Source organism: Arabidopsis thaliana, assembly GCF_000001735.4.
Source record: "Arabidopsis thaliana chromosome 1 sequence".
Classification (NCBI taxonomy): Eukaryota; Viridiplantae; Streptophyta; class Magnoliopsida; order Brassicales; family Brassicaceae; genus Arabidopsis; species Arabidopsis thaliana.
The window spans coordinates 23,682,047-23,706,724 of record NC_003070.9 but is presented as its reverse complement, the minus strand read 5'-3'; the positions used below and the strand labels follow the sequence as shown (position 1 = coordinate 23,706,724).

The following is a 24,678-nucleotide window of genomic DNA, read 5'->3' as shown; positions in this document are numbered from 1 at the left end:
AGTGTAATCCATCTCTTTTATTTTCTGGGTGGCTAAATATATGGGCTTAGAATGGGCCTACAGACAAACAAAGTGTAATCAATCTTCTTTTTTTGTGTTTTTATTCCGTGTAAATCAGTAATTTCAAATGAATCTGTTTCTTAACCGCTCGTGATTTTGTATCGCTAATCGTGTTGTGTGTGTTTAGATTTTACAATACTCAGCGACTCAGGGTCCACAACATTTTCGTCTTTTTGAAGCAGTCTGTAATTTTGTTCTTCTTAAGAGGTTATACACAAGAAGGTTTGTAGAAAAGGTTACAGTGCACATCAGCACATAAAGCTGCAAATATGGATATCGTTTGTATTATTCTTCAGAGGCTGCTCATAGAGTACATTATTATTTTCTTTGACTTAATAACGCGTTCAGATACAGGAGGGACCCCTTTTTTGTTCATTTTCTCCTCTTGTATAAGTTTCCAAAAGTTACACAATGGCTTCGAAATATTTGATACAGACTTATCTTCCACTTCTCAGTACCCCTTGTCCATGCATTATTATTTCGTTGACTTCATAACGCGTTCGTCATAAGTCATACAGAAAGAGAGGACCACCTTTTTGTTGTTTTGATTTTATATAGTTTCCAAAAGACGCATTAATTTCAAATATCTGATTTTTTTTTATTTTTTTACTTATCTTCCAATTCTCATTACCCATTTTTCCATCTCTCTGGCTCTGAGCATGTCTCTATTGGCTTCTTCTTCCTCTTGCAACTACAAATACATTGTCTTCCCGAGCTTTCACGGACCGGATGTCCGTAAAACACTTCTTAGTCACATGCGCAAACAGTTTGACTTCAACGGCATCACTATGTTTGATGATCAAGGGATTGAGAGAAGTGAAGAGATCGCCCCTTCACTCAAAAAGGCTATCAAAGAATCGAGGATCTCGATCGTGATTCTCTCCAAGAAATATGCATCGTCAAGCTGGTGTTTGGACGAATTGGTGGATATCTTAAAGCGCAAAAAAGCTATGAAACAGATAGTAATGACCGTCTTCTATGGAGTGGAGCCATTTGAGGTACGGAACCAGACCGGAGAATTCGGGATCGCTTTCAATGAAACTTGTGCACGTAAGACGGACGAGGAAAGACAAAAATGGAGCAAAGCTTTGAACGAAGTGGCCAATATTGCTGGAGAAGACTTCTTAAGATGGTTAGTCTTTATTTTAATCTGAGTTTTTAACTTTTAGGTTCTGTTAAGCTGTAATCACCAGAGAAAACCTTTAACATTTAGTTAGTGTTGTTTTATGATGAATAGGAGGAAATACGGTTACTCGAATTAAAATGAATAAGGGAATATTTTTGTTGATTACTGAATGCTAGAAAATAGAAATACATACTGAAACAGAGGAATATTATCTCTGTGACTATTTGGTGGAAATAATGATTTTCATTTCTTTCGCCTTTGTTAGTGATAATGAAGCCAAAAGGATAGAGAAGATCGCCAGAGATGTTTCAAATAAACTGAATGCTACACCTTGTAGGGATTTTGACGGCATGGTGGGACTTGAAGCTCATTTGACAGAAATGGAGTCTTTGCTAGATTTAGATTATGATGGAGTTAAGATGGTTGGAATCTCTGGTCCTGCAGGGATTGGTAAGACAACCATAGCCAAAGCTCTGCAGAGTCGATTCTCTAATAGGTTTCAGCTTACTTGTTTTGTCGACAATCTAAGGGGAAGCTATCTTAGTGGTCTAGATGAGTTGCGTTTACAAGAACAATTTCTTTCAAATGTTTTGAACCAAGATGGTATTAGGATAAACCATTCAGGTGTGATAGAAGAAAGGCTATGCAAGCTGAGAGTGCTCATCATTCTTGATGATGTGGACCATATAAAGCAATTAGAGGCGTTGGCAAATAAAACTACATGGTTTGGTCCAAGAAGCAGGATCGTAGTTACCACAGAAAACAAAGAGCTTCTGCAGCAAGAATGGTATCGATGATATATACCAGGTGGGTTTTCCATCCTATGAACAAGCTCTCGAGATCTTATGTATATATGCTTTTAGGAAAAGCTATCCACAAAAGGGTTTTCAATGGCTTGCATTAAGAGTAACACAGCTTTGTGGTAAACTTCCATTGGGTCTCTGTATGGTGGGTTCATCTTTACGTGGGAAGAATGAAGAAGGATGGGAAGAAGTAATCTGCAGCCTAGAAAATAATATTGATCGTGATATCGAGGAAGTACTAAGAGTTGGTTATGAGAGTTTAGATGACAATGAGAAAACGCTATTTCTCCATATTGCAATCTTCTTCAACAATCAGTATGTTCATCTTGTGGAACGCTTGTTCGCTGACGGTGACTTGGATTTCAAACGTGCGTTAAAAATCCTTGAGAATAGATCTCTCATAGAGATATCTTTTAGTAGTAGAATAGTGATGCACAGATTACTACAACAAGTGGGTAAAAAAGCCATTCAAAAACAAGAGCCTTTGAAACGCCAAATCTTAATGGATGCTCGTGAGATTTGTTATGTCCTCGAAAATGACACAGTAAACTCTTTGCTCTATTCTTGTCAATTAACATACTTTAAACAAGTCATCAGGTGAAGATAAACTACTATCGTGCTGACAATATTTTTTATTTGGAATATTTGTTTAGGATACCAGATACGTGTCTGCCATATTATTTGATATATCTGGTATCGATGAAGTCTATATCAGAGAGGGAGCTTTTAGAAGAATGTCTAATCTTCGGTTCCTCACAGTATACAAAAGTAAAGATGATGGGAATGATATAATGGATATACCAAAGAGGATGGAGTTTCCACGTCGACTTAGGATACTAAAATGGGAAGCATACCCAAACAAGTGTTTTCCTCCCAAATTCCATCCGGAATATCTTGTGGAACTTGTTATGAAGAATAGCAAGCTCGAGTACCTCTGGCAAGGAACCCAGGTTGGTGTTGTACTTTTTAATATATGAATTTTGTATCCTACTTTCTCATCAAGTTATATGATGCCCTTTCTCTCTGTTAATCTGTGTCTTTCTTGCATATTCAGCCGCTAAAGAATCTCAAGGAGATGAATTTAAAAGGGTCCTCCAATTTGAAGGCACTCCCAAATCTTTCAAATGCTACAAAGATGGAGATATTGAAACTGAGTGATTGCAAGAGTTTGGTGGAGATTCCATCCTCTTTTTCGCATCTTCAAAGATTAGAGAAGTTGCGGCTGAGGGGGTGCATAAGTCTGGAAGTCATTCCAGCTGACATGAACTTGGAATTTCTTTACGACTTAGATATGAGAGGATGCTCAAGATTGAGAAATATTCCAGTTATGTCAACGAGACTCTACTTTCTAAATATATCGGAAACAGCTGTTGAAGATGTGTCTGCATCAATTACGTCTTGGCATCATGTTACGCATCTCTCGATAAACAGCAGCGCAAAGTTAAGGGGTTTAACACATCTCCCAAGGCCTGTCGAATTTCTAGACCTAAGCTACTCTGGTATCGAAAGGATTCCAAATTGCATCAAAGATCGTTATTTGCTTAAAAGCCTAACTATATCTGGATGCAGAAGACTCACATCATTGCCAGAGCTCCCTGCTTCGCTCAAGTTCCTAGTCGCAGACGATTGTGAATCACTGGAGACCGTATTTTGCCCTTTCAAGACATCAAAATGTTGGCCCTTCAACATTTTCGAATTCACCAACTGTTTCAAATTGGACCAAGAAGCAAGAAGAGCAATTATCCAACGGCCATTTTTTCACGGGACAACGCTCTTACCTGGAAGAGAAGTGCCAGCAGAGTTCGATCACCGAGGAAGAGGAAATACCTTGACCATTCCTCTCGAAAGGAAAAGGTCTTACCGTGGCGTTGGGTTTTGCGTCGTGATTTCCCCTAACCACCAAATCACAGAAAAATTTCATTCCGGACTACTTATCAAATCTCGAACAAAACATTTACTGATAATTCACTATCACTTTGAAAGATTAGACCACCAATCTCCAGCGTTGAGCAGAGAGTTGTTTTTCGAATTACGCAGCGTAAACGATAACTTCAGATTATTGAATGTGGTGCCAGATTGATTGAAGAAGAGAGCATTGAAGATAACTATGAGTCTGGATCAGACCAAGCCTCCGAAGAAGATAGCATCGAAGAGAACTATGGATCTGGATCAGACCACCAAGCTTCCGAAGAAGATAGCATCGAAGGGAGCTATGAATCTGGATCAGAACAAGCGTCCGAAGAAGACAGCATCCAAGAAGAGAACTATGAAGAGAGCATCCAAGAAAGCTATGAAGCTGGATCAGACCAAGTGTCTGAAGAAGAGAGCTATGAATCTGGATCAGAACAAGCCTCTGAAGACGAAAATGAGTTTGAACACAGCGAAGAAGCCTCTGAAGACTACAAATGGAGTAATACTAATCTGTGACTCCCAAAGTCGAAGGAGAGAGCAAGTGCCATACCCAGACAAACGCACGAGCAATCTCCTTCGCAATCATGGTGAATTCTTCCTCTGAAACATTGAATTATTTTCTTGCTATTAACTCGAACAGAAATGAATAATGATATGATGATTTTCTCGTGCTTGCAGATTATCTCAGAGAAGAATCGCCGCGAGATCTCCAAATACCACCTCTTCAAAGGTACAACTCTTTTTATTTTGTTTGCGAATCGTCTTAACTTTGATCTGTATACGTGTAATCAGATACAGTACGTAGATATTCTGAATCTCTTGTACTTAGCCCATCGTTTTAACTTTAGCTGTTTCTGAATTCGATGCCTTACTTACTTTGAACATAGTTAGCAAGAACAATGTGATTCACTAGGATTACTTAGAAATGTTACTTTTATTTCGAGAAAGTTTTGTATGCTAAAAGAGGACTTGAATTTGCCACAACATCCCTTGATCGAGTGTTCCGAATCCTGCAGGTGATTAAGCTTATGTAGAGCTTTTTGTCAAAGGAGTATGTCAAAGAGACTTTTACTTGGGTACATTACTACTGGTTCCTTAACAATGAAGGCATTAACTTCCTCAAGACTCACCTCAATCTCCCACCTGAGATTGTTCCTGCGGTCCTGCCACCTTAAAAAGCAGCCTTCTTTTTTTTTCCACGACTGAGACCTTAATTAAAAGCAGCCGAATAAGCGACCAATTTTCTGTAAAAAGCACTTACTAGATTTTACTTTGTTAGGCTTTCCCTTTTGTGTATTTTTGTATGTCTCTTTAAAAAGATAAGGCATTCACGGTAAAACAAAACAAAAAAATCAACGAAAAATAATTACGGAAACACAAATATTTAATGAAAATAAAAAACCAGTTTAAACACTTTTATGGGTCGATTTTTATTTTTAAAAATAAAATCCTTTAAAAAAAAAACTAAAAAAGGAGAAAAAAATCGCTTTGATTTTAAAAACAAGTGATCGAATTCAGGAGAGGGATCAGATGATAAAAGAAGGAGAGTGCTCAATAGTCGTAACAGGCTGAGCGAAACACTCTTCTCGCATTAAGCGAGTTTAATAACCACTCCTCATTTCCCCTTTAACTTGCCTGAAGGATCATATTTATTCATTGCCCCACCTTTAATCTTTTTTATAGCCAACTAATCATATCCCTCCCGTCTCTTCTAACCGATGTGGGACAAATATCTCTTCTTCAGTTTTTCAAAACCCTAATTAGCCTACCGAAAATGGGCTTAGGCCTGGTAAAAATTACAACGGCCCAACAAGACGACGATTTCTCAGTATGACGATTACGATTTCTGTTGACAGAGAAACTTTTTGAAATGATGACTACTACGACGACGACGATTTCTCAGCATAACTTCTATGGTGCTGGAGATTCGGAAACTTGCATTTCTATTATTGAGGTATTAAGCTCTCACTGGTAAACAATGGCGATTTCTAATCGAGCTTTCTTCTTTCGCGTTTTGTTTTTTCCATCGTTTGTTTGTGATTTGTGTGTATGTGTAGAATTTGAAGGAAGAGTATGGATTGTTTGTTTGGCCTTGTAGCGTTATCCTCGCTGAGTATGTTTGGCAACACAGATCTCGATTTCGTGATTCTTCGATACTCGAGGTTAATTTCTATTTCAACTACTCTTTGCTAAAATCCCTTGATTTTGAATTGATTACAGAATTGGGATATGTGTGTTTGAGCTAATGAATCTTAAATATGTTAGGACCTTTTTAACGTTTTCTTAGACTTGTGTTGATGGAATTTACAGCTAGGAGCTGGTACTTCCTTGCCTGGTTTAGTAGCTGCAAAGGTTGGGGCTAATGTCACTCTTACTGATGATGCAACTAAACCAGAGGTGTGAAATTTAAGTTCTTGTGTTGAGAAGATTTTTGCTATTTGGGTTTAGAGAATATGAGCTTATTTAGTTCGTTTGTATCATATATATATGCAGGTTTTGGATAATATGAGAAGAGTCTGTGAGCTTAACAAGCTGAACTGTAATGTAATATAAACTATCTTCACCTCTCTTCAATTTAACAACGCCAAATTTATCATTTACCCGGATCATTATATGTTGCATATGTAATTCACGAAGGTTGTTGGGTTGATTGCTATTTACATTTGAAATTCTTGAGAGTTTGCTTCTAGAACTTCTCTGTGGTTGTCTATTGTAGGTGTTGGGTCTCACCTGGGGTGTGTGGGATGCACCGATACTCGACCTGCGACCAAACATTATACTTGGGGCTGATGTTTTATATGATTCAAGTGGTTCGTTTCATTTGTTTTTGTTTTGGGTATTGGCCTTTTCTTTTTCCCCTTGTGAATGAGTTGAAAATCTGAACTTGGACACCTCTGTTGTTAAGCATTTGATGATCTCTTTGCGACTGTCTCATTTCTTCTCCAAAGTTCTCCTGATGCAGTTTTTATTACCACTTATCATAACAGGAGGTACACGAATTCTTCTTCTTTCATTCTTCCCGGTCGTCTATTATATATATCCGCAACAGATTTAGGGTGACGATTTCTTCCGGATTTCATTTGTTCAGTTTTGATTTTGCAGTGGGCATCATCTAATCGAGTTCCTGATGGTAAAATGGGGACTAAAGTGTGTTAAACTTCTGGATGGCTTCTCATTCTTGCCCTCTCAAAAGGCATCTGTACTTAGTGGAAACATTCAGTTGGTTGAGATCGTATTGAGTTCCCAAAATGAAAATCAGCAGCTTTAGACTGTAACAACCATCTAAGTGGATAATAACCAGAGATCAAAGAGGTATAACATTTACTTCATTGTAATAATACATGGTTACTCTACTATAGAAAGTGGTTAGCAGGAATCTCTGGACTAGGGAGTTTAGTTTAATCAAACTCATATACTTGGTAATTCTTTGCATAAATTCAAATTTATCTTCCCAAATAGATCAACTAAGAGCTTGGCACATTCAAATCTCTCTTAACCTTTTAATTTTGTTTCAGATCACTACTGATCTTGATGCATATAACTGATAAGTGTTGTTGGACGAAGACATTAAGGTCGAGAGAAGACCTGATACCCTAAATCATGATGTAAAATCTCCAAAGCATCGAATATATAGTATACAAGCAATCACAGAACTGGACTTTTAAGCCGTCAAAATATGGATGGCATCTTGGTTTGCACTTTGACGAAGAAAACGCCCACACAAGACCGTAATCTATTGTGTGCTAAACCTACCAATATTAGAATCTCAATCAAAACCGTACCAAAAGTAGAGAGCATAGATACGGGTTAAACTTGAAAAGTTCCTTCTTCTAAGACATTGGAGATGAAGAAAATTTCAGAGAGATGTACAAAAAGGAGCTCCGACTCATCAAGATGAAAACTACTTTCAAACGATCAAGTTCATGCAAAACTTGTATCATACCAATTCTAACCGTGGTCGAGGTAATAAAATCCGAAAAATCTAACACATCTCCATTCATCATTGCCTTCTCTTTTGAATTAAGATTCATATGCTTCCTCATTGTTTGATCCTCAAGAAACAGCGCAAAGGTAGCCGGGGAATAGACACAAGGTTAAACAGACCTGAGAGATCTCTTAGGAGTTTTCAGTGGCTGAAGCGGTGACTCTTAGCCGAGCAGGCTCTTGACTCTGTTCTTTCCGTCTCCAAAACGCCCGTCTCCACCAAACTTCGAACCCTCTCTGGATATTAGGACAGTCTTCATTAGAGTTCAAGAACCGATCAAACCAAGCTAGGAAAAACTCTTGTTGCCAAGCAAGAGGAAGAGTCAGAATGGTATTGCTTAAACCATCCTCGATTAAATACCGATCAAGCCCTTTCGAAGCTCTCCTCATCCACCCAAAATCATCATAGAAAGGTGTCAACCAATTCCTCAGCAGCAAACACCTCACTTCTTTCGGTGTCAGAATTTGTCCCTTTCCAATTCCAACAAAGATCCTCGCTGTTACTCTGCTAATCTCAAACCTGTGAACAACAGGGACCTTAGAATGTACCTCGGATAGCTCAGAAAGAGAAGCCCACATCACAATAAAATCCTCTGCGATTTGTCTATCTATCAAAATATCCAAAATCCAATGCAGATTATCCGCTTGTCTTGCTATCTGGTCAACATTCTCCAAATCCGACTCTGCTGCTTGTAGAAACTGCCGCTTAAGCTTATGCAAACACCCATCACAAGCCAAGTACAACGACTCTTTCCTAAGATCATTTCCAGACGAGTTCTCTCTAAGCATTTTGGAAACAAGTGTTTTCATATCACGCCTTGCTTTCTCATCTTTTCCCTCAAGAACAATATGCAAAAGATTCAAAAGCACCTCGTCATTGCTCCCACCGTTACTCCCGTTATTCCCATTGCTAGCTTCTACAGAAACTCTTCTCAAAACTTCAGTTGCCCCAACGTTTTCAAGGTGTAGCTCAGACAACAAAGAAGCAATCCTGTATTCTTCATCCTCTGACCATGGTGCTGCTTCCAAGTACTCCAGACATGAAAGCACTCCAGCATCAAACCCAATTGCTGCTGAAACCTGAGAGGACAACAATGGCAAACTGAAATTGACAATGTGATTGCAAATATTTAACAGAAGAGTATTCACAATGGAGACTTTTGAGTATTTCTCACACTACCTTCAAAATACCAAGAACCCTAGAAACATCATGTCTCATCATCTTCTTCCTTAGATCTCTGCAGTACATCAGCATCAACGTCTCAATATACACCTCAACGTCATCACAATCTGAGATCTCAACAATGTACGGAGAAGACGACGGCGGCAGCTGCTGTTTAGACCATCGATCCGACAATTTCATAGCGAAAAACCTACTGTGAGCTACAAGAATCTGCCTATGAACACACATGGTGATACTAATCCCATCTTTAGAGCTCAGAGTCAGCTTCACATCACTCGAATTCGGGTCATTGAACTGATTCCCGGGGCTCCGAATCACCAGAAGATCCGAAATCCGTTGCATCGCAAGCGCTTGCTTATCCTGAGCTGAAATAACAAGATGATTCACATTCGTCGTCCTCGCAGCCGTAGCCGCCGCAGAAGAAGACGATGAAGACGACGACGGAGATGGAAGCACACCGTTATGGATCTGAACTGGAACTTTCCCTATGGTATCAGCTTCACTAGCCATCATTTCGAACAGCGTCGGACTTGATCGTGTCTTGTCGTGCATCGCCGGAGGCGGAGGAGGAGACATTGGATTTAGAAGACCTGCCGTTAAAGCGGAGTTGAACTTAGTGAAGCTCGAAGGGAAAGAAGAGTCACGCGGCGAACTGTAACCGTTCCCCGCCGTCGTCGTAGCCGTAGAGTAATCCATGACCGGTGGAGATCCTTTCGGATCCGAAAACGAAGTTGGAGTCGGGTCGGGTTGAAAATTCAGGTTCAGACGAGAGAGAGTGGTGATATCACTTCAGAAGCATAACCGTTGAGAAGAAGACGGAAACAGGTTCGGGTCAAAAACCGGAATTGAACCGGACCCGAGAACCCGAGATTTTGAAGGTGGTTGTTGTTATGAGTCTCGTGATTGTAGGCATCGACAGTGCCAGGAGTGATAAATGCACAACGCTTAGAATTTAGTGCATATTTTTTTCTTTTTATATAAAATGTGTATATATTATAGTTTTCGTGATTTTTCATTTTTTTGGCAGCTACTTTTGTGATTTTTATCGATGGAATATTATCGTTATCGCTGTGGATAATATTTATTTATAGAGCTTCGGTACTAACAAAGATGCTCGTTATTTCTCGAATTAATCATTATCATATTAAACTTTGAGTATTTAATTAGGTGTCAGCAGTTCCATAGAGCTTTTACTTTTGCTTCTATTGAATTTAGAAAAAAAATGAAAAAATACAACTAAAATTGTCTCAATAAAATTTGGTTTAAATTGGATTAAAAATAATAATACTAAATTAGTTTGTTATTAATAAATAAAGATATTTTTGGAGAGGCAAAAAGTAAACTGTTTTTCTTGTACAAATTTCAACGGATTTTTGTTTGTAGTGTGGGCCAAAGCCCAAATGCATCATAGCCACGCACGACATTGTGATGACGACTTTTATTTTGGTGCTTCTATATACTGTGTGGAGACAATCATTCTTTCACCATCATCAATTTATTTTGTTTTATTCCATCATATAATCATTTTTTGTTAGATTTAATCATATTTTATGTTTGATAATGATTGGTTATAATTTGACTTTAAAAGTTCTTGATCACTAACTATCAATGAATAAATCAAAGAAAGGGATGTATTATACTATAGAGTGACAGCTGATAATTAAGTCATAACAAATCAAGTGTTTTTTTTACACTGATTAGAAACTCATTTAAGGATATAAATTCTTATGGTTTTCTATAACAAAATGTTTGTAATATGTGTTTTAGTTAGAGTTTTTACTATTGTATAAAGGATTGGCTACATTTGGTCATCTTGTAATAATAAGAACTAATTGGGCACCACAAACAATTTGAATTGATGCCAAGTTACTAACAAAGGTCATATACACTTGGGTCATAGCCTCATAGGCCGAGTGTAATGAAGCATTGGCCCATATGTTTTTTGTGTGCAAATGGCCCATATTTTATGGTCCAGTTTTGTACATGTAACCAGATAGGGTTTTTCTAACGAATGGCCCAATTAGTCCAGTTACATACGGTTTAGCCGTACAGTATATATATTTATTTATATGTCAACGAGTGATTTTAAATATCAAAAAGCTAGAATTTGATTTTGAAGAAAGAACAATAATAAAGTGAACAAAAAAAGAGACAAGAAATGAAGCTTTTTCTTTTTCTAAAGGACAGGTGAAAATAACAACCAACATTACAGATTAAAAAATTATGTGGTCAGGTCAATATTTAAAAATTTACATGATGTTTGGTGGGCGATAAGAATATGGTTTAAAGAAAAAGTAATTTGTCACTTTGCGTAGACAGAGTTAAGATAATCGATTCCATTAAACCTATTATCAACCATACATATAGAGATCTTTTAAGACAAGAAAAAACTAAATACTCATCATAGTAATAGTTTTTTTGTTTTTTTTTTGTTTTTTTTGTACTCATCATAGTAATAGTTGAAACTTATAAATATTAATGAATGACCCAAAAGTCTTATTCATTGTTCATTTTTTAATAAAGAAAAACGTCCAAACTCTTTTAATTTGGCTATAATTTATTTATTAAGTTGTATATATAGTTCAGCTAAACAAATTTATATCTTGTTTATAGACATGAAACAATTAATCTTATTTCAATAAAGTTAAAATAAAAAGAATTTAGTTAAAAAAATATCTAAACAAATATTTATATATTAGGACGAATTGAAAAAGTGAAGAAAGAAAGAAAGAATGAGGTGAATGGAAGGCACGTTAGTTTGCCTGCTAGAAGAGAAGGGGGAGGGAGACAATAGATTCGCTGCTTCAGTTCTTGTATTAGCTGTCTTTGTACTATTTCATGTTCTTGTATCAACTCTTTTTCTTTCTTTTAAAGATCTTTTACTGTCTCTTCTTATCTTACTTCTAAAATATACATCATATTCAGACTCAGAATTATAAATAAAAAATGATGACTGTGTTTGAAGTTTGAACACATCTACAACAAACATATTTGATCATTATTAATACTGTATGACTTGTGTTGTTTGCGACAGATCTCAGTGGAAACAAACAATTGTTAGTAATAGTATTATGGTTTTTTTTATATAACAATTGTTAGTATTAGATAATAAATAGATAAATTAGCATTCCATCTATTTATAAACATTTCCATTCTATTATTTTTATAAAAACATTTTTTTGTAAGTTATTACAAACAAAACTGATTCTCTAAAACATTAAAATATAAACAAAATGATTGTTTGTGAACTTCTTGCATTTTTTTCCTAATTCGTTTTTCACTGTTGGAAACTTTGTGTTACAAATATTTTAGATGTATGAGTAAAGTCCGCACCAACATACATCGTGTGTCGATACAGGCAAAGTGTACGGTCTGACATATACGGATAATAAAATATGTTTGTATAAATTGTTAGAAAGAGACGATCCATTATAAAAGGTAATTAAAATAATTTTATTCCTGTGGGAAAGGAAAAGAAAAAGGCCGCGTGGTCCAAGTCAGTCCTCATGACCAATCATTATTTAACATAGTATGATTTATTCATATTTAATATAAAAATTATTAGAGCTCAGATTTGTTTTAAAATTAGTAGTAGCTTAAAATTTAGGGGTTTTCAGAATTAGTCTGAACACCAAAAAAAAAAAAAAAAATTGGTTCTAATGTGGAATTGGTTGTATTGAATAAAGTTGATTGAGAAAGACACACAGTATATGCTAATTATGGTTTAGCTGGTTGTTTAAAATAATAGAGTGATTAGTTGGTCGCTTACTGACAAAACGACAGTGTCTGACTTGCAAAACTGGAATGAATTTTGTAGTTTTCCGTTGAATTAGCAGACAATTTTCAACTTAAAGATGTTTACTCTACTTTTTTTTTAATTTAAAGCAAAATTCTTGTAATGTTTTTTTTTATTGTATCCTCTTTCATATAATAATTTTTAAATCCTGTAACGAATAATTAAAGCAAAACATGTTGTCACTACAGTAATCCGTACATAACAAAAGCAAATATACAATTTTTATTAGGATAAATTAGGTATCTTTGATTTTAAAAAAACTATATTGAAATTATAAATATGCTTTCATTTTCAAATATAAAAATTCTCTAACGATAATTATACTGAGTAAGAATTACAAAAAATGATTTAACCCTTGAAAATAAGTGGAAATAAAAGTTTTAAAAATTAAAACGGAGAAAACTTAATACGAAAAAAATCTATAATCATTGAATAGTGACCTTCATATAAAAGACCGTAAAAAAAAAAAAAAATGCGTAACCTATATTCACGATAGTCCTTACTCTATTTAATTTCCACAGTAAAAAAAATCGTATAAACTATTTTTTGAGCATTGCTCTTGAGTAATACATTTAGGTTACCAAATCATATGAAAATATAATAGTTTCTCTCTAATTATTTTCTCAATATTCTTAATCTGATTTCGTATTTATATTAATTGTCCAGACTCCAGACAAAAGGGATGAATCATGGCTGGATTTAGCTGTCCTACCTGTTAATATATCTCTACTGTCTAGTAACGCCAAAACCTGACAGTTAGTGATATATATTAGACTAATTAGTTATTCCCTAACCCCTGTTTCCAATTATATTACTCACATATATACATGAGTTTGTGATAATTAAACTTGATCTACTTAAACGTAGGTGATAGACAAATAGCCTAATGTTTTTTGTTCTCTCGCATCTTTTACCAAATACCGTGTGGTGGATTCAAGTTCTCCATAGAACATTTTAAATGTTGACAAGACAAGAATCTATTGGATTAAACATACAAATGGGAAAATTTATCTATTGAAATGTTATTTAAGTTAGATAAATGCATCAACAAATTGACGTATATGTACTTAACTGATATATATATATATATATGTTAATGTGTATATATATATATATATATATATACTATGTTAATGTATATAGTTATAGTTGCAAAAGAAAAAAGAAAGTGTTAAATTTTGGAATGTGAAATGTTGGAGGAGAAGATGGAGAGAGTGTGAGGTGGGTCAGTGCTGCTTTTGGCTCTTTCATTACATTAGTCAGATTCCCATATGACATGAGACTTTCGCTCTTCCTCAGAAATAGATCCCTTAATATTGTATTCTAGAAGTATATTTGACATAACGGAATCAAAAGCCAAATTGAAGAGCTATGTGGACTTTTCTACGTAATTAATTTAGGTCTTAATATACTTAGTATACACTCTCAAAATGCTAGTAATTAATATAGCAAATGACGAATATGTAGATTGATGATAGTTCAACTAGTCATGTAATGATGTGAAGATACAAACATAATATGCATTTGAACTCAAATCCTATCAACCATAAGTAACATTTGGGTACCCATATTTATACCAAAACGTAACAGCCAATTAAAAAATCTGGTAAAATTTCATAGAAAACGACGTAATCGTGATACCTTTGTTTACTACTAATCTTGATACTTTATGATTTACATCCATGTGAAAATAAAATCATGTAGACCAAAAATTTCTCATACAAAAACATTAAAAATAGAAATAATGGTTTTGCAATATTTTGTTAAAACAGTTAATTTTTTTAAAAAAATACACACGTATATATTCATAGTTTATATACTTTATAGGCTTATAGCATAGTTCAATAGAGGTACAGACAAACTGAAAAGAAATGAACCTAACTATCTGTCTTCACCTCGATTATTTGTCGTCTGTCTGACTATTTTAATTTAATTCTAATAATTTATGAATGTGACTAGTTTGGCTTATAGGCAAAGATCAATTTTTAGAGTGGGGTTATTGAATATTGTATTCTAACGGAATTGTATGTATTTTCAAAGACACGGTGACATCCACTGTCATTCAATTTCTATTTGATTTTGTTACATTTGAGTTTCAATGTATTATTTTGTCTAAATCACGAGTAAAACAAATACGAGCCTTTTATCTCTGATTTTGATGTATTTCTCATAAAAATTATAAACAAAATAATTATTCCCAAAATTGTTTTATTTCTCTTTCATCTAACAAAGAGATAAAGAATCAGAAGCATTTTGAGAACAATATAATGGCGAAGAAACTGCAAGATCCACCGATGGCATCTTCAAAATGGAGCCTTCGGCTTTGGAGGAGGAAGATCGTATTTTAAGAACAGAAATTCGATCATTCATCCAGATCTGATCCCTTATGTTGCAGTTCCCACTCTCTTTTTTTCTTTTCTTTTTTGCCATTTATGATGCAGTGACTCTTTGAACATGAGTGAAGTTCAAAGAGAACTCAGTCAAAATCCATACCAATTAACGATTAACACATTACAACGTAATACATAAGTCGTGTATTGTAGTGACTTTGTCAAAATCCAAATTCAGTTACGCTAAAATACATTGAAAACATCAATCCAATAATTTTGAACCAAAGATTCAAATAAAAACACGATTTTTTTTATTTTGTAATCGAACGATTTTGAACCAAAGTATAGACTAATTAATATTTGGGATTTTTAGAAAAGTTTAATATATTTAAACCCTCATGGGTTAACCTAGGTATGAGTTTTTTTTTTTCATTTGTAATATGTTGATTATGTGTATTCTTGGGTGCTATAAGCAGAAGTTACATTTCTGTCTCCGTATACCGTATTAAAAATAATGTATACTCAATTGTAAATATCTTTGATTATGTCATTATGTATTTCATGTATACATGTCTTTTCTCCTAAAACTTTTATACCACTTCATAAATCAAGAATTGTAAGAAAGTTAAAATTAAATAAACAGAAATTTAGTGTTTAAATCTGATTTAAAATGGAAATTTGAAAGTAACGAGTTTATTATATAGTAAAATACATATAAGAAATTATTTAAAACCCTTATTTAAATTATATAGAAAAAAAAAAGGTCAAGTAGTCTTCTATTATTTACTAGTATAACCTCTAGAAACATCATCACCACATTCCTGGCTAATATCCTTCATCTAGAACAATTATTAACGAATCAAAATACCAAAAAACAAAGCACCTCATTGACTATTAAATTAGTACTAATACATTAATTAAGTTATTATTCCTATATATAAATCTCACCCATTCTCCACCTTATCATCACAATCCAAAACTCTCTCTCTCTCTCTCTCTCTGTCTCTTGTCTTATCATTTATCTCTCTAACGGCGAGGCAATGGGTTTTCCGGTGGGATATTCTGAGCTACTTCTCCCAAAAATCTTTTTCTACTTGTTATCTTTCTTAGGTTTGATACGTAAACTCATCTCCACAATGTTCAAGATCATTGGTCTACCAGATTTCTTAGAACCTGAACCGGTTTCAACCTCATGGCCCGACCCACCACCCACGTTGACCAAACCTGACTCAGCAGCAATACTAGCCGGAGAGATGTTACCGGTTGTTCGATTCTCGGATATAAACCGACCGGAATCCGAGTGTTGCGCAGTGTGTCTCTACGATTTCGAGAACGACGACGAGATCCGACGGCTGACGAATTGTCGACATATATTTCATCGGGGATGTTTGGACCGTTGGATGATGGGTTATAATCAGATGACGTGTCCACTTTGTCGTACACAGTTTATACCTGATCATCTTCAACTGGAGTTTAATCAAAGGCTCTGGTCTCAATCTTCTGCTGTTTCTTCTCAACTTCTTGATGAATCATCATCTTAGGACGTATTAAATCTTTGTCCAAACAAAAAAAAAAGACATATTAAATCCTTTTTTTTTGGTACTTTCATTGGGAATTGGGTTTGGTGTGAGATCGATGTAAATATTAAACAAAAAAAAAAAGGTAGTGGTTACAGGTTAATGAAAAAAGAAAGAAGAAGAAAATTTGTACTTATCCATCCCTGAAAGATGAAATTACATTTTGAGTTATTATAAAGTTGTAAACTTTTTTTTTTTGTTAAGGAAAAAAAAAATCATTTGCTATAACAGATTAATACTGAATGTGTTAGTTTTTTAGTACAGTATTTTAATAAACATTGTTTAGAAGTTATTTTTTAATTGTTACTTGTTCACCTGGCTAACTCAATGATACTGACATATTGTTTTTTGATTAAAGGCTTACATCAATGATATCTTTCTTTTATAATTTAAAATCAACAAGCATTATGCATAGGTCATTGAAGATAAGATTGTTTGTTCATCCCTATAACATGCTGAACTAATATATTTCAACATGTATTTGAGGGTATTTGAAATGTTCTATAAGTGGTAATAACAAAACTGAAGTCGGAAACCGATATGATTATTCCCCACAAGTGCTAACATCATGTATTTAGGTTCTCATCCGATGACATGTCTTGAAAGAAGCAAAAATTAATGGCGAAATCGTCATGAATATAGATATATCTTGGACATTGCATTTGACTTTTGTTTGATCACGTCTCTCACAAAGGAGCTTGGTGTGTCCTTTACGATTTATCATGTGATCTATTGTGACAATGCTGGAGCTATCTATCTATGGGATAATCATTTTGTTTCATTCTTGTTTGAAACATGTGGCACTTGACTATCATTTTATCCTAATCATGTTTTTCACTCCCGGTTTCTTATGTATTGTTCATATTTCGTCAAAAGATCAATTAGCAGATACATTCACCATATTTTTTGCTTACTATATTTTGCTACTTGTTTTGACAAAATAAGCTAACCTATATCTATCATTTATATTGAAGATAAGTATATAAGAGCTATCTAGTAAATATGTGTAATTTACACTTTTCTACTGAAACTAGAACTTTTACTTGTATATATATCCCAAGTTATGTTCTTTGTGTGGGAAAAAAAAAGTTAGGTTTCTTTGTATAAATATAGTTGTATCTCTATCATTAATCACTAAAAAATAATCTTTCGTCTATACAAGAGACCACAAATGAACTCTTAATCATTGGGAATTAGGACTTTTAAGAGCCAAACAAAAATAAATAAATAATCATTTGGAGTCTCGTAATAGAAAGAGTTGCAAAGTGGAATATGTAAAACTGGTTTGTGCAAAGGCGTGACGCGAGGAAGCTTCCCATGTGAATGTAAACTTTGGAGTATGTTATGCTGTCGCGGCGTGGCATACGTGGACTTGTCTGTGCGTGTGCTTATTTCTTTCAATACCCTAACTCAATAGAGCCCACACGTTTCTAATCATTTTTTGCTTTCCGTTTACCACATAAATTAAATTAAACCCTTTTGAACTATATAGTATATCGTTAAAATAACGTATAGTAAATTATGTTTAATCTTAACCATTTATTTTATTTTGACCATTTCATTATTACATGTGGTTTACCAGCCAGAACTTGCGCCATCTTATATGATGATTCAAAACATTGCTCACAATTATAAAAAAAAAACTATGATAGTTGTACAACTTATATTGAAATATAGAAGAGTAGTATGAGTAAACTATACATAAGTTTGATTTAAAAAATTGTGAATACAGTGATTTTTTTAAGCATATAGTGGGAGATATCGTTTTATAAACTGATATACAACTCTTCGAACATTTGTTGTGGTTGACCCACTTTGACTACAAAGCCTAAAGGCAATTCAAAAGATGGTATGAATGAATCATTAGCTCTATAGTTTATAGTTTTCGACATTTTCATTATACCTAGATATACCCTAAGCAACATTGCTCATCCTCGATGGTTCCACGTCCACCCTCGTGCGCCAATTGGAACAAAAACAATCGATAAATAAGTTAAAGTGAACATTGTACACATGTGTTACAAAGACAATTATGTTCCGAAAAAAGGAAAAAGCCTCCTCTGGTTTGCATTAACTAGCTTATTTAGCCTCTTTAATACCATCAACCTTTTGTATTATAAAAATGTTACCAAACACTTTTTGTTCATCAGGTAAGAGTTTATGCAAACAACTTTGATCATGAAAATTTCAGACTTTCAAATGATGTTTGCTATATGTAAGTTCTGATAGTATATCGATCCAAAAAGCCACTGACACCGAGTTTTATTTTTCCACAATTCTTACCTCTTGCTTGTAAATCCGGTTTGAGACTGTACTTAGATTCTTAACTGATTGAGATCAATGCAGAAGATTCTCACAAAATTAATCGGTTTGGTAATAAGTTCTAAACCAGAACCACACCGGTTTGCATATCTCATCCCTCCGTGTAGGATTTTGCGATTTCCAGAGAGAGAGAGAGAGAGTGAGACTGAGATTGAGATTGTAATAGCTGGATCATTATAAAAGTAGTTTGTGATTGTGAATTGAAACATTCGTCTGGTTTCGGATTTGATGGTATTGTGGAACAAAATTAATTAACTAGTTTTGTTTTGCTAAACTTGCTAAGTTTATAAATTGAGTTAACAAGTTAGGTAACTAATACATATGTTGTTCTTTTTCTTTACTTAAATACCAAAGTCAACAAACCAGTTGATGATAGCAAAAGCTTTTCAGACATAACCAGAGTACCAATACCTCAAAATAAATAAATCGCAGAAATAAGCAGAGGACAAAGCTGAACAATATAATAGTTCTGCACACCTAAACCAAGTAACAACAACACTTTGACACATAAAATGAAGATACTGGTTAAATTTCTTAATGCTGAGGATAACCGGGAGGCGGGTAAGATGCAGGAGGGTAGCCTTGAGCAGGCGGTGGATAGGACTGAGGGTATCCGACTGGAGGAGGGACAGGTTGATCAAAACGAGACATCTGCTGAGCTGGTGGCACACCCATTGGCTGCGATCCAAACACTCCATCTCTTTTGTCCATCTCAAGTTTGTGTTGTGTCTGCAAGCAGAAAATTGGATTTTGGGTTATATATATATACCATAAGAGAAGATAGTTTCAGAAGCTCAGATAAGTTTCTAATTCTCGCTTTCTAGTACCTGCATACATGCGCAGACCCTGCAAGAAAATCAAGACCGCAAAATATTAGCAATTCGTGAACATGAATAGATTAGAGGGAGAATCTAAAAATCACAAGAAGTAAATACAGACGTGCAGTAGACCATATCAGCACAGCAAGAGAGTATCTGAGAAGCCTCGGAAAGTTCATCACTACCAACAATGCAAGCAACTATAGAGAATATGCAAGCAACTTGGCTGAGGCAGAACATAAATCCCTTCAAACACACAAGATGAGATTTGTTAGTTTCACACATGTGTAAAACCAATAAAAGTAGAAGAAAAAGAGAGTATGAGAGTACAATTATGCAATTGTCGCATTGTGTTGTCTGGATGTTGAATTCATCCTGCAGAAGAAAGCGGGTAGAGGCCACAGAGTTTCCGAAGCAAAGGAAGACCTGAAAATTTCAATTGCAAATGCTAATTCATAAGAATCATGAAGAGATCTATTGAATTATTGCAAGCAGGTTTTAAATGCCAAAATATCAAGAACATCACACTCATCGGTAAATAATGTGATCTCCTAAGTCAAATAAGTTGAGCAACGGAATTCTAATATAGAGCAGAGGAAACTAGGAAAGATGACGGAATCACATTATATAAGATTTGAACAGATGTCCCAGAAAGACACAGTGACACAACTACGAGAAAAAGAAAATATCCAAATCATAAACTGTTTCATGTTCCACTTTCCATTTCAATAAGTTTACACAAACAAAACGAGTGTCATTCACTGATGTTAAAACTAATGTTACATTCACCAAAAAAATCAGAAATAATCGAAGTCTCACCTCAGTGGCAAGGCAAAGTTGAGGACATTTGCTTTCTCCACACCTTCCACTACAGGGCATATATCCAGCACAGCAAGTATACCTGTGACGCGCAATATCTTAGCAAAGAAAAAAATCAGACTAATATTCTCAAAATAGTTTAGAAATTACATACCTTGACATGTCATTGTAAAGTGCTCTTCTCCGAAGCATGTATGACACACAAGGTCCACTACATTCAAAATGTATAACAAATCAAATATGTAACCAAAACCATGAATACAGACTCAAAATTGAATCAAGCAAAAATAAGCCTAAAAACAATCTCAGATACAACGAAACCCTAAAAGCAAATAGATCAACAACAACTTACCACAGACACGAGATGCAGCAATCTGCAAAAAGTAAGTTCATAATTCCCGAAAAAAACAAAAATCAGTTCTTCAATAGAAAAAACAATGAAGTTAAGAGACATAAAAACAAAAACAAAAGAGACTGAGATTTACAGGGAGTGTCGGCGGTGACGGTGCCCATGAGATCGGAGTGCCATAAATTCCGGTAATCTTGCCTAAGTTTCATCTTATCCAACTTATCTTGCGACGCCGCCATTGCTTTGGAAACTCAAAAAAGAAGAAGTTCAGATTCGAAAAACCCTAAATCAGTGACTATACAGAGCAAAAGCAATAAATCAAAATCGGTTACAAAATCTATAAGAACCTGATGATCTGCTTCACGCGTAAACCTTTAATTGATGAAAGCAGAAACTTCTCGTCACCCTCACTTCAACGAAGATATTTTTTTTTATCAAATCAGTTTCTTAGAAAAAATGAGAAGTTTGACTATTATTTAGGACCAGTTTGACCCACAACTTTTTCTTTAATTGTCGGGACCAACAAATTTAATATCCTCGGGTTCTGATTGGTTAAAATATGACCTTGGGGAATGCCGGAATTATATAATAAATTTTAAATTTATATAATTAGTAAGATCAAAAATAAAAATCACATTAATGCACAAATAAAAAGATTTTCAAAATGTTGAACGCATTAATCAAATGAGGGTTTGGTAACAATTTCGATGGTTTCTAGAAAATAACTATTCCTCTACGGATTTAATGAGAGTTTGAAGTCGAAGAAAGAGTTTTTCTATCTCTGCATTCTAAATTTTTTGCAAATGTTGGTAATATTACAAAATATTTTGCCGACAAAAAAAAAAAATTACAAAATAAGTTTTTACCGTCACCAATTACCGCATGTAAATTTTACTTTTTCAAAGTCAGATCCGTTACATTGACACCAAATTTCAATTTCTCCTTTTTCAAACAAAAGTCCACTGTCGTCAATGGCTCTACGAATCACACGCTAAATTCGATTTGTTTCTATTTCAATAGCAAATGAGTATAAAAGGTTTGTCAATTCTTACCTTTAGCTTATGTCATGCAAAATACCCTAGTGGGTTTAGACTTTAAGATATAAAAACACCAGAGAGAAAATTACTACAATAAATTATTTACAAACATAGACAAAAATGTGTAAATTAAATGTATATGGAGAAATTCATAACATAAATAAAATACGAGGGTACATTTGTTAAACCCACTAATTGTCTGCTATATAAACATAGCCCACCAGACCAAATAAACTGGACCTGTCATGCCTTGGTTCTGAAACAAGAACTGTGAAGAAAAAGAGAGAAACAAAAAAAAAAATCACACTTTTTTGGGTAAAAGGTCCAAATTTACATTAAGAAAAAACAGTTTTCTTTTTGCCAATTTTGGATTCTGGTGGTTTTCAAAAAAACAAAGATCACGAGTGTCACTTGTGTTTTCTCTGTAACCGTTTCATTTGCTCAATTCAATTGCAGAGACAGTAAAAAAAGACAGAACATAACCCCAAAAGATTCACTTGTTTATCTCTCTTCTTCTTCATTGAGAATCTTGAGTTTGTGTTACCAAAATAAAAAGGGCATGGATTCTGATCTTTATATCTTTGATGGGTCTTCATCTTCTTCCTCAATCTGCCACAGTACTGATCCTGATATGTTTTCCTCCGACACAACAACAACAACAGATCTCTACTGCAACAATCCTTATCTCAATCCTTCAATGGATGATCATCAATCTCTTAGTTTCTTTGAAAGTTTTACTCCGACGACTCATCATATCCTCTCTTCTTCTCCTCCAATCTCTCAGCTCCAGACCTTAACTCTCACACACACAAACAGTTTCCCCAACTTCTCCGGTTTCGAAAACTTCGACACTGTCAAAACAGAGCAGCTCTTGTTTAACTCTCCCTTTGATGCTCCATTCATGGAAGATTCCTCGAATTTTCAGAATCAGAATTTGTTAAACTCGCCGGAAGATTCCTTCTTCTCCGATCACATGCGACGAGTTTACAGCACCGGAGATTTGCAGGTACTTTAGCTATAATATCCTCTGTTTTCCTCTGTGATTTCACACAAAAACTAATATTTTGGAATTTTTTTAGAATTTAGGAAGGGATTTTACGGGACAGAGATCATACTCGAGTCCTTTGGCGGCGGAGAGTTCACCAACGACGGTGTTTTCCGGCGATGAACAAAGCTTGAGGGTGGGGCGTTACAGTTCCGAAGAACGTAAAGAGAAGATTTCTAAGTATAGAGCTAAACGAACACAGAGAAACTTCACCAAAACCATTAAGGTAATAATAAGTTAAATAACTACTATTTAATAACTAGTTTTAACTATTAGCAATATAAAATTCTAAATGAATTTAATTTCGGTTTAACAAGTTTATTTTTTTCTCAATCAAACGAAAAAAATATCTAATTTTCTCTATATTAATTGGTCAAAATAACAATTAAACCAGAAATAGAACTGAATTACATGTTCTTTTAAAGAAACTGGAATATAAATCAAACTATTTCAGAGACTTTGGAAATTAACTTGAATTTTTGCTTGGTTATTATTCCCCGTTGTATAAAAGAAAAAAAGAACAAAACTCAAATTATATGCACATATTCAATTAATTAAATAATTGTTTTACAATTTTATACAAATTACAACTTTACATTTGTAATTTTGGTTTGCACCGTTATAATTTTCTTATATATTAAATGCAAAAATTGAAGTATGCATGCCGGAAAACGTTGGCGGACAACAGACCAAGAGTACGTGGCAGATTTGCAAGAAACGACGAAGTGTTTGAGAACCCCAAGATTGCTTCTTCTTTCACTAGACAAGAAAACGACGACGACCTTTGGGTAAGTAAAATTCAAGTTGATTCCTAAATTACAAACCTTACTTTTTCATCTTTTTATACAAGTATAATAAATTGTATTTAAATTGAGATTAAGTAAATAACTGATAATTATTTACTTATTTTTTAACATTATGGCAGAATTTGGATGGGCTGCATGAGGAAGAAGAAGCTTGTGTGAACTTAGTGGAATGTCAGTCTCAGTCTCAGCCTCAGTTGCAAATGCAATACATGACAAATTCCTACTGGTGAAATTAAAGCCTCTGTTTGAGAAGGAAGAGATGAATATTTTTCCCATTTAGTTTTAATATGCAGACGAATCGAATTAAATCATATATATTAGCAATGTATTGTAGTGTAATGATTGGATTTACCATGAAGTTGAGTAATCATAAGTCGGATCTTTGCACTGTGTACGTTTTAAATGACATAATTAGTCAGAGAGTTTTGGGTTAAGAGTCTATATACTATTCTCTTATACATCATATAAACTATAATCTCGCAATTCATGTCTCGAACATACTACTGCACCAGAATCAAAAAGTAAGGTAAAAATTATGGATATTTATTTCCAAGAGAATAAAATAGTGATTTAATATATAAGGTACCTAGTGACATTGTCATAGTGGTGTTACATGTGAATATGTAAATAAATAAATTGTGCTATGATTAATTATCACAGATGGAAAAATCTTTGACCCTCGAAGGAAGATTCCTTGGTCTGAATTTTAATT

At 34.5% G+C, this 24,678-nt stretch overlaps 6 protein-coding genes, 1 long non-coding RNA gene, 1 other non-coding gene and 1 pseudogene across 23 annotated transcripts; 6 read left to right on the top strand and 3 right to left on the bottom strand.

Annotated features, from left to right (window-relative positions):
- Window positions 1–666: 666 nt before the first annotated feature.
- Window positions 667–5,317, top strand: AT1G63860 (Disease resistance protein (TIR-NBS-LRR class) family; the record flags this gene model as incomplete). Of its 6 annotated transcripts, none has more annotated exons than NM_001334137.1 (8): window positions 667–1,192; window positions 1,452–1,973; window positions 2,050–2,533; window positions 2,643–2,939; window positions 3,044–3,843; window positions 4,065–4,487; window positions 4,579–4,630; window positions 4,917–5,241. In NM_001334137.1, 6 exons carry the CDS (start codon window positions 720–722, stop codon window positions 4,414–4,416), a joined length of 2,928 nt encoding a protein of 975 aa, NP_001321380.1. In that variant the 3' UTR covers window positions 4,417–4,487; window positions 4,579–4,630; window positions 4,917–5,241. The 6 variants fall into 6 exon arrangements, with proteins under 6 accessions (NP_001321380.1, NP_001154443.1, NP_001154444.1 ...); NM_001160971.1 differs by having other exon boundaries at window positions 720–1,192; window positions 4,065–4,399; window positions 4,541–4,630; window positions 4,792–5,241; NM_001160972.1 differs by having other exon boundaries at window positions 720–1,192; window positions 4,065–4,399; window positions 4,917–5,240.
- Window positions 5,318–5,420: 103 nt separating this feature from the next.
- Window positions 5,421–5,547, bottom strand: AT1G08643. Its single transcript, NR_139469.1, has one exon. It is a non-coding gene; the product is annotated as an other RNA (small nucleolar RNA).
- A 164-nt stretch (window positions 5,548–5,711) lies between these two features.
- AT1G63855 (Putative methyltransferase family protein) lies at window positions 5,712–7,356 on the top strand. 6 transcript variants are annotated; one of them, NM_001334131.1, is made up of 7 exons: window positions 5,758–5,854; window positions 5,958–6,062; window positions 6,211–6,297; window positions 6,394–6,444; window positions 6,617–6,710; window positions 6,806–6,890; window positions 7,003–7,333. In NM_001334131.1, exons 1-7 carry the CDS (start codon window positions 5,771–5,773, stop codon window positions 7,166–7,168), a joined length of 672 nt encoding a protein of 223 aa, NP_001323246.1. In that variant the 5' UTR covers window positions 5,758–5,770; the 3' UTR covers window positions 7,169–7,333. The 6 variants fall into 6 exon arrangements, with proteins under 6 accessions (NP_683465.2, NP_001323246.1, NP_974085.1 ...); NM_202356.1 differs by lacking the exon at window positions 6,806–6,890 and having other exon boundaries at window positions 6,617–6,714; window positions 7,003–7,356; NM_180639.1 differs by having other exon boundaries at window positions 6,617–6,890.
- A 338-nt stretch (window positions 7,357–7,694) lies between these two features.
- AT1G63850 (BTB/POZ domain-containing protein) lies at window positions 7,695–10,005 on the bottom strand. Its single transcript, NM_105060.2, has 2 exons — window positions 9,065–10,005; window positions 7,695–8,964 (listed from the first exon to the last, which is right to left on the bottom strand). Exons 1-2 carry the CDS (start codon window positions 9,761–9,763, stop codon window positions 8,017–8,019), a joined length of 1,647 nt encoding a protein of 548 aa, NP_176570.1. The 5' UTR covers window positions 9,764–10,005; the 3' UTR covers window positions 7,695–8,016.
- A 5,135-nt stretch (window positions 10,006–15,140) lies between these two features.
- AT1G08637 lies at window positions 15,141–15,456 on the top strand. The gene has a single exon (NR_139468.1). It is a non-coding gene; the product is annotated as an other RNA (long non-coding RNA).
- Window positions 15,457–15,917: 461 nt separating this feature from the next.
- On the top strand, window positions 15,918–17,122 carry AT1G63840 (RING/U-box superfamily protein). The gene has a single exon (NM_105059.4). It carries the CDS (start codon window positions 16,234–16,236, stop codon window positions 16,732–16,734), a length of 501 nt encoding a protein of 166 aa, NP_176569.1. The 5' UTR covers window positions 15,918–16,233; the 3' UTR covers window positions 16,735–17,122.
- A 159-nt stretch (window positions 17,123–17,281) lies between these two features.
- AT1G63835 lies at window positions 17,282–17,761 on the top strand (annotated as a pseudogene; the record flags this gene model as incomplete). Its single annotated transcript has 1 exon — window positions 17,282–17,761.
- Window positions 17,762–19,350: 1,589 nt separating this feature from the next.
- Window positions 19,351–21,632, bottom strand: AT1G63830 (PLAC8 family protein). Of its 5 annotated transcripts, none has more exons than NM_105058.4 (9): window positions 21,426–21,606; window positions 21,215–21,319; window positions 21,082–21,103; window positions 20,884–20,940; window positions 20,730–20,811; window positions 20,241–20,336; window positions 20,032–20,156; window positions 19,920–19,938; window positions 19,351–19,821 (listed from the first exon to the last, which is right to left on the bottom strand). In NM_105058.4, exons 2-9 carry the CDS (start codon window positions 21,315–21,317, stop codon window positions 19,627–19,629), a joined length of 699 nt encoding a protein of 232 aa, NP_176568.1. In that variant the 5' UTR covers window positions 21,318–21,319; window positions 21,426–21,606; the 3' UTR covers window positions 19,351–19,626. The 5 variants fall into 5 exon arrangements, with proteins under 5 accessions (NP_176568.1, NP_974084.1, NP_001323360.1 ...); NM_001198375.1 differs by having other exon boundaries at window positions 19,362–19,821; window positions 21,215–21,328; window positions 21,426–21,632; NM_202355.3 differs by lacking the exon at window positions 21,426–21,606 and having other exon boundaries at window positions 21,215–21,425.
- Window positions 21,633–22,351: 719 nt separating this feature from the next.
- AT1G63820 (CCT motif family protein) lies at window positions 22,352–24,447 on the top strand. The gene is made up of 4 exons (NM_105057.3): window positions 22,352–23,121; window positions 23,195–23,386; window positions 23,817–23,948; window positions 24,086–24,447. Exons 1-4 carry the CDS (start codon window positions 22,675–22,677, stop codon window positions 24,194–24,196), a joined length of 882 nt encoding a protein of 293 aa, NP_176567.2. The 5' UTR covers window positions 22,352–22,674; the 3' UTR covers window positions 24,197–24,447.
- Window positions 24,448–24,678: the final 231 nt, after the last annotated feature.

What these genes read in the sequence shown, in the direction of transcription:
- AT1G63855 (NM_001334131.1), top strand. Translation starts at nt 5,771, where the DNA reads ATGATGACTACTACGACGACGACGATTTCTCAGCATAACTTCTATGGT. An exon ending in TTAACAAGCTGAACTGTAAT is followed by an intron (nt 6,445 to 6,616) that starts GTAATATAAACT and finishes TGTCTATTGTAG; the next exon opens with GTGTTGGGTCTCACCTGGGG. An exon ending in TGTTTTATATGATTCAAGTG is followed by an intron (nt 6,711 to 6,805) that starts GTTCGTTTCATT and finishes TCTGTTGTTAAG; the next exon opens with CATTTGATGATCTCTTTGCG.
- AT1G63830 (NM_001198375.1), bottom strand. Translation starts at nt 21,317, where the DNA reads ATGGCGGCGTCGCAAGATAAGTTGGATAAGATGAAACTTAGGCAAGAT. An exon ending in CTTTACAATGACATGTCAAG is followed by an intron (nt 20,812 to 20,883) that starts GTATGTAATTTC and finishes TGCGCGTCACAG; the next exon opens with GTATACTTGCTGTGCTGGAT. An exon ending in AATGCGACAATTGCATAATT is followed by an intron (nt 20,157 to 20,240) that starts GTACTCTCATAC and finishes GTGTGTTTGAAG; the next exon opens with GGATTTATGTTCTGCCTCAG.
- AT1G63820 (NM_105057.3), top strand. Translation starts at nt 22,675, where the DNA reads ATGGATTCTGATCTTTATATCTTTGATGGGTCTTCATCTTCTTCCTCA. An exon ending in ACAGCACCGGAGATTTGCAG is followed by an intron (nt 23,122 to 23,194) that starts GTACTTTAGCTA and finishes GAATTTTTTTAG; the next exon opens with AATTTAGGAAGGGATTTTAC. An exon ending in AAAACGACGACGACCTTTGG is followed by an intron (nt 23,949 to 24,085) that starts GTAAGTAAAATT and finishes ACATTATGGCAG; the next exon opens with AATTTGGATGGGCTGCATGA.
- AT1G63840 (NM_105059.4), top strand. Translation starts at nt 16,234, where the DNA reads ATGGGTTTTCCGGTGGGATATTCTGAGCTACTTCTCCCAAAAATCTTT.
- AT1G63850 (NM_105060.2), bottom strand. Translation starts at nt 9,763, where the DNA reads ATGGATTACTCTACGGCTACGACGACGGCGGGGAACGGTTACAGTTCG. An exon ending in GGGTTCTTGGTATTTTGAAG is followed by an intron (nt 8,965 to 9,064) that starts GTAGTGTGAGAA and finishes TTGTCCTCTCAG; the next exon opens with GTTTCAGCAGCAATTGGGTT.